This window comes from Mixophyes fleayi, chromosome 12 (genome assembly GCF_038048845.1).
Source record: "Mixophyes fleayi isolate aMixFle1 chromosome 12, aMixFle1.hap1, whole genome shotgun sequence".
NCBI classification, from domain to species: domain Eukaryota; kingdom Metazoa; phylum Chordata; class Amphibia; order Anura; family Limnodynastidae; genus Mixophyes; species Mixophyes fleayi.
Genome location: NC_134413.1, coordinates 60,560,083 through 60,572,922, shown reverse-complemented (window position 1 = coordinate 60,572,922; position 12,840 = coordinate 60,560,083). Strand labels below are relative to the sequence as shown.

The 12,840-nt window shown below is 44.4% G+C and overlaps 1 protein-coding gene across 1 annotated transcript; it reads right to left on the bottom strand.

Moving 5' to 3' along the window:
* Positions 1–516: 516 nt before the first annotated feature.
* On the bottom strand, positions 517–3,886 carry LOC142108278 (zinc finger MYM-type protein 1-like). Its single transcript, XM_075191917.1, is given in 6 exon segments — positions 517–606; positions 760–869; positions 1,850–2,128; positions 2,652–2,796; positions 2,799–3,028; positions 3,307–3,886. Coding segments are annotated over 6 exon segments (1,434 nt in total).
* Between the last annotated feature and the right edge of the window lie 8,954 nt (positions 3,887–12,840).

Genomic DNA, 12,840 nt, shown 5'->3' with positions numbered 1-12,840 from the left:
GCGTTTTAAATTTGCAGCAAATCACGGGTGATAACCCGCGATTTTAGTCCCCAAGTTGCCAGATGTATTAAGCTGCGATTTTTACTCTGATCTTAAAAATCGCTGGTCATCTCTGGCGAGTTGCTGTGATGTCAAACACTCCCATGTTTAGCTAATTCTCCTGTGTTTAGCTATCTCTCCCGTATTTAGCTTTCTCTCCCTGTGTGTCCTATCTGCGCAATTAGTAAACACATCACTGTTACATTGTCTGCCTATACAGCCAAAGGTCCGGCTGCTGTCAAATGCTTAAAAATTGATAAAAGGAAAAAAAAAACGCGTGGGGTGCCTCCGCCCGAGCACTATTAACCCTAGTCAGGGCCGGTGCAAGGTCTGTAGGCATCCTAGGCAAAGTTTCAGCCTACCGCCCCCCTCCCCCCATCCTCCCTGCGAGGTTCTGACACACAGTTTTTAAAAAAATGAATGAATTAGAAGTCTACATTTATTATTAGTGTAACGGCCCTACCTGGTTCTGATCAACTACCAGTCATACCCCTTCTTCAGCAACAATCTGTCCACGCCGCTTGAGTCTAGTGGAGAAAGTGCAACAATTACTGGAGTGCAATAATCCTTAGAGAAAGGAAAGGGGGTGTCCAAGGTGACAGGCAGAAGTAGAGACTGAGCACTCTACTCCTATTGCAGACACCTCGATTTGCTCTGGGCCTGAACGCAGGGCTACAGATATTCGAGGCAGCTAAGTATCCCGCCCAATATCTTACTCACCGATGTACTGGTGAGGGCCCCACCAAGAAAAAGGCGAAACCACACAATGACATTCACTGCATAGTCTCTGTCTCCTCTTGCTGCTCGTCTGTGACTCCCTGTATTGGCGCCTAGAAAAGGGCGAAACACAACAGCCCACCAACAGGGCTATCTACAGGCTAACGTGTAACACCCACTCAAGTGCTAGTTATAACAATAACAACAACAACAGCAGCGCCCTGGTCCTATAGATTCTATTTGAACTTAGCAACTTAGTATAACTTAGTAACTTAGCATAACCAAACTGTAAATCAGAATCAAAATCAAAGCATTTGGCATCCAACGCTTGTCTCTCTACATTTCTTATGTTATATCTTAGAACTCAAAACACCTTTTTGAAATTTTACATTATGCATTGTATTTTAGATATTGGCGGAAGTGGAGGAGGTGAATGAATAGGGGTAGAAAAGGGGGAAGGTGGCATCATGTATATTGAGCTAAAATGAATAGGACATTACATTCTGTTTTGACTTTGGCCAAAAGCCTACCTTTAATGAGGGCCTGACTCCTGGATCATATAAGGGGAAAATCACCAGAAAAGCCTACCTTCTACCCCAAGTGTACAAGAAAGAGCTCAGGTGTGGGCCTGGGAAAGGGTTGCCCAAGGACTTTTTATAAAAAATAGTATTCCTCTGCATCTTCATTCTTGATCAAGCCAGTCTTTGTCTCTCACTGCTGATGGACTGGACAAGTACCACTTCCATGTTGCAGCAGAAATGCATGGGGAAAGCTAAATTTTTACTCTTCGCGCTTTAACTTTTGCAAATTAACAGATGAGTTCTTTCAGATCAATTTTTTGTGCTATCTCATGTTCTACTGACAACATAGAGAGTCCAACAAGTCTTTCTTGCATCATTGTAGATCGCGTATAAGTTTTTATCAACTTTAACTTTGAAAAGCTTCGCTCACCACTGGCCACAGATACAGGGGGTGGTCAAGAAGATACAAAGAACAGCACATGTATTGGGAACAATATCTGTCAGGTCATTGTTATACACAAAGTGTAATACATCTTGTGGAGATGTACACTGTGGAACTCGTTTTGCAATACCTTGCAATTCACTGCACAAATCTATATAATCAATATCTTTGGAGTCCCCATGTTGTAAACCCTGCTCTAACTTGCAGCAATCTTCCGTAATTCCCTTTGATGTTCTATTCTGCAAACTGTGAACATCATTGAGGAAGCCAAACACAGAACTAATTTCATTCATCTGTGTGAATATTTCTTCTACTGATTGTATGGCTGTATCAAGGACAGCAAAATAAAAGTTGATTTTAATTTTTTTCTCTGGGCTCAGAATAGGCTCATCGTTCGCTTCATAGGTCATCATCATCATATTTGTCCCACGGGTGGGAATGTTGGGGTAAGGGATATAGGTAATGGCCACGCCACCACTGTAACTTGACAACGCCCCCCATTGAGATGTGGTCATGTTTGTCTACCTTGTATGCCCCTGTATTTTGTATACCCAATACCTGTTCTGCAGATCAATGTGTCACTTTACATATCAACTGCGATAATCATCATCATCAGTTATTTATATAGTGCCACTAATTACGCAGCGCTGTACAGAGAACTCATTCACATCAGTCCCTGTCCCCTTGGAGCTTACAGTCTAAATTCCCTAACATAGACACACACACATAGACACAGACACAGAGACAGACACAGAGACTAGGGTCAATATTGATAGCAGCCAATTAACCTACCAATATGTTTTTGGAGTGTGGGAGGAAACCGGAGCACCCGGAGGAAACCCACGCAAACACAGGGAGAACATACAAACTGCACACAGATAAGGCCATGGTTGGGAATTGAACTCATGACCCCAGTGCTGTGAGGCCACTGAACTGCTTTTTCTTTCTACTAATACGAACTGGCTCTGGTTCAAACAGTGCTGGTATTCCCAAATCCTCAGCAACTGTACGGGCATCTACCAGTGTTTTTGCAAACCCTTTGTCACTCCTGCAGTCTTCAAGAAATGGCTTTGTCACCTTGTCACCAGTTGTGTAATGGCACTGTGTATATTAAATTCCTTTGACTGAAGCATTTTGCTACTCATATTGACCTCCGACAACATGTTATACCACAGGACAATAGAAACCACAAACTTGAAATTAGAAATGCCTTTTGCAAGACCTTGTGCCTCTACTCTTGAGGTATTGCCAGATACTCCAGTTAGGGTTGTGTCCTCAGAGATCTCAATTAGTGCATCATAGATATCACCTAAGTAAAAGCGAAGAGGTTTCAAGGCATCAATTCGACTTTCCCATCTTGTGTCACTAAATGGTTTCACAGTAAGAGTAGACACGTTGCGCTTTAGAACTTCCCAACGACGTGTTGATGCAGAGAAGTACACATACACATGTTGGACTAGATTAAAGAAAGCTGTGGCCTCCAAACAACATCATTTACAACTAAATTCAAAGAATGTGCACTGCAAGGAACAAACAACGCTCGTGGGTTAACATCCAATATTCTTCTTTGTACACCACTTTGTTTACCTTTCATATTACTTCCATTATCATAGCCTTGACCACGTAGGTGTTCAATAGGCAATGACATCTCTTGTAACTGGTTAAGGATAATGTCCGTCATACCAGCACCACTTGTTTCCTTTAGTGGCAGGAATCCTAAGAAATGTTCCCTGATGTGTACAGGCTCACAATCATCAGTTCCTGAAGCTCTATCCACAAAGCGAATGATCATGCTCATTTGTTCAACATGGCTTACATCTGGAGTACAATCTATAATTATTGAAAAGTACTTGGCAAGACGAGCTGATTCCAGAATGTTTTCTTTTATAGTGTTGGATAAAAGCAGAATCCGCTCATTCTGTATATCTTTCCCAAGGTAGTGTACATAGGTCTCCTTATCTCTTATTTTGCGAATATGTTCATCCATTACTGGGTCAAACAACACCAGATATTCGATAAATTTTAGGAAATTACCATTGCCAGGAGTGTGCAGTTTTTCATGTGTTCCTCGTAGGGCCAGGTTTTGAATACCTAGAACTCTCACTAAAGCAATCAGTCTTTCTAAGATTTGCTGCCAATACTTTTCCTTTTCTTTAATGAGGCGCATATTTTCTTCATCAATTGTTTTTCAACTTTTTGATCGTAGTTCAAGCTCCTTCCAAGACTGAAAAGTGGCCAAATGAGCATTACTTCTCTCATGCATTGATAGAAGTGCAGTGATGTTTTTCCAGTCTTTTGTACCTTTATCCGAGAGAGATGATGTGGGGATTGTGTTACAACCAAACAACTTGCAACAAAAGCAAAACACAGAGTCTGTAGATATGGTATACTGTAGCCACCGGCGGTGTATTATATCCTCATTGGGAAGTTTCCGTTTGTAATTATTTGTAACAAATCTTCTACCATTTCCATCTTTGGGGAATTTAAACTGCTGGACCTGTTCAGGCCCGTGTTCCACCAAAATTTGATGCATACTATCATCACAGTTTACCCAAGTAGCAGGGTCACTGTAGCTGAAACTGGTGCTACTTTCACTTTTACTCAGATCTGTATCCTGCCGATCTTCATTTTGTTCCTCTTCTAAATATGGATTAGATTCTTCTAATTCTGCTTCTACTTGTGAGACTGTAGGCAAAGATGTTGACTCTGCTTCAATCCCTGATTGATCCTTTGAGGTTGAACAACCTTCATCATCCGTTTTACGAAGATACTTCAGAAAGGAACCTTCCTGCTTGGATTGTTCCTTTTCCATTTCAACCTTCCGTTTACGATAATATGATCCAGACATTTTCTTTTTTTTCTCTGCCATGGTGAATATCCCACTAAAAAAAGTTGATTTTATTTGGGGTGCAATGTGTATACCAAAGGATACATCTGAATAGGCCACAGAGATAAGCAGTCAGAAAGCACAGGGTAGCTTAATCATCTATGAAATGAGATCATAGTCTTGTATTTTAACAATTATGGTCTAAGGAAAAGGGCTATCCTACATGCTCAAGGCTAACGCAATGTATTATTTTTCAGGTCACTATTTCAGCTGACTTAAAGGCAGGGAAACAATGTAACAAAGCAATGAGAAAGACAAGTTAGATGCTTGGTTGCATAGAAAGAGGAATCATTCTTCGAAAGAAATAGAGGAAAGTAATAATGCAACTGGGTAGACTCGTGTTGTCTACTTTTTCTCAGAGGCTGTCACACACTCAAGGTGTCTCAGTAACCACCTATAGCACACAAACAATATTCAGATTAGTGAGGGTCCCAGCCCACAGCCAATCAGTGATCACTTTGGTTCAAGATGGAGTGTAAAATAAAAAGAACAACCCTTACCTTCTCCTGGCTGGCAAGGATGTATTCCAGACGCACTGATGCTTTCTTCACTTTACAAGCTCCACTTCTACCCTTTGGGAAGTTACTAAAGTAACAGCAGTAATTGATTTAATATTGCTTGCTGACATTACATACATTTTAGTCGCACATAGTTTGAATGTCAAATATAGAGCATCAAGTGCCAATAAAATACTCATTTTTCTCCAGCAGGGTAAAAATCAAATATACAGCGTCAGGTGCCAATACAATAGTCCTTTTTCTCCAGCATGGTAAAAATCAAATATAGAGCCTGATGTGCAGGACAAATAGTCATTTTTGCACAACCATACCTTAAAAATCAAATATAGAGCGTCAGGTGCCAATAAAATAATCATTTTTCTCCAGCAGTGTAAAAATCAAATATAGAGCGTCAGGTGCCAATAAAATAATCTTTTTTCTCCAGAAGTGTAAAAATCAAATATACAGCGTCAGGTGCCAATAAAATAATCTTTTTTTTCCAGCATTGTAAAAATAAAATATAGAGCGTCAGTTGCCAATAAAATACTCATTTTTCTCCAGCATGGTAAAAATCAAATATAGAGCCTGATGTGCAGGACAAATAGTCATTTTTGCACAACCATACCTTAAAAATCAAATATAGAGCGTCAGGTGCCAATAAAATAATCATTTTTCTCCAGCAGTGTAAAAATCAAATATAGAGCGTCAGGTGCCAATAAAATAATCTTTTTTCTCCAGAAGTGTAAAAATCAAATATACAGCGTCAGGTGCCAATAAAATAATCTTTTTTTTCCAGCAGTGTAAAAATAAAATATAGAGCGTCAGTTGCCAATAAAATACTCATTTTTCTCCAGCAGTGTAAAAATCAAATATACAGCGTCAGGTGCCAATACAATAGTCATTTTTCTCCAGCAGTGTAAAAATCAAATATAGAGCGTCAGGTGCCAATAAAATACTCATTTTTCTCCAGCAGTGTAAAAATAAAATATAGAGCGTCAGTTGCCAATAAAATACTCATTTTTCTCCAGCATGGTAAAAATCAAATATAGAGCGTCAGGTGCCAATACAATAGTCATTTTTCTCCAACAGTGTAAAAATCAAATATAGAGCGTCAGGTGCCAATAAAATAATCTTTTTTCTCCAGAAGTGTAAATATCAAATATAGAGCGTCAGGTGCCAATAAAATAATCTTTTTTCTCCAGAAGTGTAAAAATAAAATATAGAGCGTCAGTTGCCAATAAAATACTCATTTTTCTCCAGCAGTGTAAAAATCAAATATAGAGCCTGAAGTGTAGGACAAATAGTCATTTTTGCACAACCATACCTTTAAAATCAAATATAGAGCGTCAGGTGCCAATAAAATAATCATTTTTCTCCAGCAGTGTAAAAATCAAATATAGAGCGTCAGGTGCCAATAAAATAATCTTTTTTCTCCAGAAGTGTAAAAATCAAATATACAGCGTCAGGTGCCAATAAAATAATCTTTTTTTTCCAGCAGTGTAAAAATAAAATATAGAGCGTCAGTTGCCAATAAAATACTCATTTTTCTCCAGCAGTGTAAAAATCAAATATACAGCGTCAGGTGCCAATACAATAGTCATTTTTCTCCAGCAGTGTAAAAATCAAATATAGAGCGTCAGGTGCCAATAAAATACTCATTTTTCTCCAGCAGTGTAAAAATAAAATATAGAGCGTCAGTTGCCAATAAAATACTCATTTTTCTCCAGCATGGTAAAAATCAAATATAGAGCGTCAGGTGCCAATACAATAGTCATTTTTCTCCAACAGTGTAAAAATCAAATATAGAGCGTCAGGTGCCAATAAAATAATCTTTTTTCTCCAGAAGTGTAAATATCAAATATAGAGCGTCAGGTGCCAATAAAATAATCTTTTTTCTCCAGAAGTGTAAAAATAAAATATAGAGCGTCAGTTGCCAATAAAATACTCATTTTTCTCCAGCAGTGTAAAAATCAAATATAGAGCCTGAAGTGTAGGACAAATAGTCATTTTTGCACAACCATACCTTTAAAATCAAATATAGAGCGTCAGGTGCCAATAAAATAATCTTTTTTCTCCAGCAGTGTAAAAATCAAATATAGAGTGTCAGGTGCCAATAAAATAATCTTTTTTCTCCAGCAGTGTAAAGATAAAATATAGAGCGTCAGGTGCCAATAAAATAATCTTTTTTCTCCAGCAGTGTAAAAATCAAATATAGAGTGTCAGGTGCCAATAAAATAATCTTTTTTCTCCAGCAGTGTAAAGATAAAATATAGAGCGTCAGGTGCCAATAAAATAATTATTTTATGCACCATAGTTTTTAAATAAAACATAAGGCATTACGTGCAAAATAATGAAATACCATCGACAACATTTTTTTTAATACACACTTTGCCTTTGGATACCCCATTTTTTAGAAAATAAAATTGATAATACCCAAATAATAAATAAATTAAATATATTTACCGTTTTTGATGATGAAGGATGATCAGATGCATGGAGGCTCTTCCTTAATGGCGGTGTGGAGCAGCCTGTGCATGCTGGGAAGAGAGGGGGGCGCTGGGTAAACTTTACTCCTGACAGACAGGGGAACAGCAGGCGGCGCCGGGTAAACATATGTCACCTGATCACTGACGTCAGTGATCAGGTGTGCAGCCCGGGCGCATCTGACAGCGGCGGCGGCGGACATTTAAAAAACAGCGGCGGCACCGCGCCGCCGCTGCACCTCTATCCCACATCTCTCCGCTGACTAGATTTTCTATCTAGTCAGCGGCAGCGGCGCCCTGCAGGACCCGGCGCCCTAGGCAACTGCCTAAGGTTGCCTAATGGGAGCGCCGGGCCTGGCTGTACACAGACCAGATGCATGTTACAGGCTGGCCAGAAAATAGCATGTAAGTAAATACTAGCATGAAGAAAGCTGACAGTGACCATATGCAAAAATATCTTTTAGATTGCAGGAAAAATATAAAATATAAAAAAAGCCTGAAAGCAACATTGAAAACACCGGGAAAAGTGGAATTTTTAAAACTGATGTGATGCAAATAGAGCTGAATCATATGTCTGATATTATCAATATTTGCAGTGAATAATAAAACAATCTAACATTAAATACAGCTAATATAATGTCTACAAAGCCATTTATATGTCTTATATAACTGACATAATGAGAAGTAAAACTGTCAGAAGTTCCAAAATGCAAAAAATAAGGAAATTAAGCATGCTGAAAATGATAACCTTACACATACTTGCCAACTCTCCCGGACTCCCGGGAGAGTATGGCAGCCTCCCGCATCTGCCCACTTAATGGGCAGAATTAGAAAAAAATGCAGCGATTATCATGGAATCGAGGCATTTGGCCACGCCCCCCACTATAAAATGATGCCATGGTGGCGGGGCCAAATTGCCATGATCTGCATAGCTCCGCCTATGAAACGCCCACCTCCCCACGCAGCTCCCGGACGCCGACGTTTTAAAGTCGGCAAGTAATTTTAAAAATAGAAGGGAATCCCACCATGTCTCTGTTTTTGAGGTTGTCTTATTTTGTTAATGTTATTACATGTTTTGAATAAAATGTAAAGCCCATTTTAGAGGAGTTTGTACCTGAAATTATTTGCTGTTGGAAGAGGAGGCAAAAAACAAATACCACCGGTATCTTGTGACAAGACAATTGTTAAAAGTGCACCCGAAATGACAAGTGAGGCTTCATGGGACGAACGCACTTAAAGGGTGACAGGGTTTGTAATAAGCTGAACACTAACCTGAAGGGGTTAACATTGGGGTTGGGCCCGACCAATGTGAGTTTCTGGGGGAGGGACCTTGTTTGATATAGTAGGCTGCACTTCCTGTCTGCCTCATTCCTACAGCACGAGATCAGAGAGAGAGCCTGCAGCAGCATAAATCGGATAAGTAGTTCCATTTATTTGTTACTCTTTTTCTCTTTTCCTTGTTCTTCACTTGTTTTTTCCCATCCCCTTAACTTCTCCTGCCTTTGCCTGCGTTTTCCTCCTTTTACTTTTCTTATTTTTGTCCGTTTTTTCGTGTCCCCCAGCCTCCTGCCCCATTTTCCTCCTTCCTTTTTCATCCCCCTCCGCTTGTCCCTCATTCCCTTCTCCCCTCCATTACTCTTCTGTTCCCCGCCATGCCTCGCCCCAAGCGCACTGTCTCCTGTCCAGCGCGCCTCAGGTCCCCCTCCCCGGGCAGCTCCATTCACCCGTTGCCAGCCCGTGTCCCCGCTGCCTTCCTTCCTTCTTAGCCTTGCCCGCTACTCCAGTTGGGCAGAGGGGGCGGCCAGCGGTGCCTCGCAGGGCGGCCGGGTCGCGCATGCGCAGACCCTGGGCGCCGTCGCGCCCAGGCATTTTAGCTGCCTCTGGTGCAGCGGGAGGGGGGAGGGTTGATGGGGGAACCACTAAGTCTGCCCTGGTATCCGTTGGCCCCAGCCAGGCACATGGGCCTGGTAGTTTTATTCAGGAGGGCAGCGCAGGGGGGTCTGTAGGTGCCATGGCCACCAGCCCATTAGCAGGGACACAGAGGCACATGCCCTTCACCCAGTGTCCCATTACCCCCCCATTCCATCGCACGGGTGGGGAGCGCGGGTCTACAATCCTCCAGCCCCGCATCAGTTACACTTTCCACCTAGCCCCTTTCTGCCCCACAGTGGGGGGGTCCCAATATGGCGCTGATCATCGGTTGCCCAGGGGCGGGCATAGTCGTCCCATGTTACAAGGGTACCTGGTGCCGCGGACTCCGCGGGAGCGATTTTCCTCTGGGATGGTCGCCTTAGACAGTGCGGCATCGCTGACAGTTTTGGGAGAAGGGAATCGCCTGTGAGGCCTCCCCTACCCCATTACCACTTATCACCTCCGGGGAGGGGGTCACGGGATTTCGGGGCGGAAAGTACATTCAGGGGACCGGGTTTTGGCGTCCGTAGCCCCGAGGGGGACGGCCTAATTTTTGATTACCATCATGCTAGCACGGGCCAGTTTACGATTTGGTCCCCGTCCCATCTCGCCCCTGTCCGCCCCAGGGGTTACGGGTGGGGTTCTCCGCGACACTCGAGTCACGTCGCTTCTAGGCGTGAGGAGGTTGGGTGGTTCCCTAGTCCGGCCCATCATTCCGCGCCAGCTGGACCATGGCGGCGACAGGCTTGGCGCAACGCGGCGGCGCTTAGACTATTTACCCAGACCTCAGTTTACTGCTCCTATGTCTATTTCAGAGCCGGCGAATAGTGGATCAAGGATCGACATTGGTGGCCGTTCCGGTTCTGAGTCTCGGGATCGGAGGACTTCCGGAGGCGGCGACGAGTCAGCACCGGGGTCGTCAGGGGGCCAGGTCGTGCCAGCAAGGGAGGTGGAGTCGGCTGCCGGAGTCGGGAATCCCGCTACCGGGGGTGAGTCCATTTCCGTTACTGCACCTAAAATACAGCTGTTGGGGTCCCCCGTCCTTTCTACTAGCAGTGGGTCATCTGACTCTGAGGATAGACCTAGGAAATTGATCAGATTGCTAGAGTCCCGGTTGTTAGGTAAACGCGGTAAGCAGTCAGCCCAGGCAGGAGACACTGAACAGCTAATAGCCCGCAGCGACTTGGGGCAGGTCGAAACGTTAGGAATAACGCACGGTATCAGGCCTAGTGTAAGGGACCGAATTAAGCGTGGGAGGTACGTGGACATGCACGCATTGACAGGCGAGGATAAGAAGGCATTGGCGGTGGCGGGTGAGAAGTCAGGCATGGGGGAGAAGTACAGATCCTTTCCGAGATGGGCGAATGCCTTCTGCATTTTCGCGACTATATACCTGGAAACTAGGCCCAGCGAACAGGCGGAAGTATGGCGTTACATGCACCTGATTAGCGGGATGTATGTGAAAGACGGTCCGATCATTTGGAGGGCTTATGATGAGCTTTTCAGAAAGCGTATGAGCGGACGCGAGAGTTTGCCCTTAGGGTCGAAGGATATAGACACCTGGCTTGAACTGATGAGGCAGAGCAACCAGGTGGCAGAGGGCGGCTCAGGCAGGCGGTTTCAAGGGCCGGGGAGGGCGCAAACGGCCCTCCCCATGAAAGGAAGGTGCTACGATTTCAATGCAGGCTTCTGTCAGCGAGGGTCATCCTGCAGATTCAAACATCAATGCACATCATGCGGCGGACAGCATCCAGCCTCCGAGTGTGCAAGGGCCCAGAGAAGTGGGGGTAGAGGGTGAAGCGCAAAACCAGCTGTGCCGAGTCAAGGGTCCATCGCCAATTAACTTGGCGGAGCTGGAAAAATGGCTTGCTTGGTTTGAGGATAGAGACACCGCCTCTCTCCTTCATGACGGCTTTCACCTAGGATTCACACTCCCAGTTCATGGCGACATATCAACGGCTGCCCCAGTTAATTTGAAGTCAGCCCTCGCTCTCCCTGGGGTGCTAGACGAGAAAATAGGGAAGGAGGTCGCTTTGGGTCGTATGATTGGCCCAATCCGGCTTCCTCCCATTCCCAACCTGAATTTGTCCCCGGTAGGGGTTGTTCCCAAGAAGGCAACGGGGAAGTTCAGGCTGATACAGCATTTGTCATACCCCGCTGGCCAATCCGTCAACGATGCGATAGACGCCACTCTGACCTCAGTTAGTTATCAGTCATTTGAGTCGGCGCTAGCACTGGTGCAGGAGTGTGGTAGGGGTTCCCTGTTAGCTAAAATTGATATCGAGTTGGCTTTCAGGTTATTGCCTCTTCACCCAGAAGTACATGGGTACATTGGTTTTCGGCATCGTGGTGGATACTATATCGATCACTGTCTTCCTATGGGTTGTTCGATATCCTGTGCGCTGTTCGAGAAGTTTAGCGGCTTCTTGCATTGGTGCATCCAGGCGGGAACGGGGTGTCGGTGGATCGCACATTATCTCAATGACTTTTTGGTTATCGGACCACCTGATTCCACGGGTTGTCGAGATATGCTGTTTTCCACAGAGGCTTTGTTCAGGGTGCTAGGCGTTCCCATTGCCGCGGACAAGACTGAGGGCCCGGTCACGTGTCTCTCATTCCTCGGAATTGAGATTGACACAGTGGCGGGTATATGTAGGCTTCCAGCTGATAAGGTGTTAAAAATGTACGAGTCCATTGTGGAGGTGTTAGGCTCCAGCTCTAGTTCACTAAGGCAGGTTCAGTCACTGTTAGGGAGGTTTAATTTTGCCTGCCGTGTGATTCCCATGGGTAGGGTCTTCTGCAGAAAACTTCAGAGGGCTACCGCGCGTAGAAGCCGGCCGCATGCGGCCATCCAAGGTGGTCAGGGAGGATTTGCAGATATGGCTCATCTTCCTCAGGGAGTTCAACGGCAGTCGAATTTGGCCGACGCCACCTGTAACGAACCTTTATATTAACCTTTTCACGGATGCTTCCGGAGCATGCGGCTTTGGGGCCTACCTGGACGGGCACTGGTGTGCGGACAGCTGGCCAGAGGAGTGGCATAGGCTGGGGATTACCAAGAACTTGTTGGTGTTGGAGTTGTTCCCAATTGTGGTAGCAATCAAACTGTGGGCGCCTGCATTGCGGGGGAAACACATAGTATTTTGGTGCGACAATTTGGGGGTGGTTCAGTCGATCAATAAACAAAGTGCCTCGGCGCATCATGCCATATCCCTGCTGCATCACCTAGTTTTGCACTGCCTGCAACATGATATTTTGTTTAGGGCTAGACACGTCCCGGGGGTGCAGAATGGGTTAGCCGATGCGTTGTCACGCTTTCAATGGAGCAAGTTCCGCAGTCTGG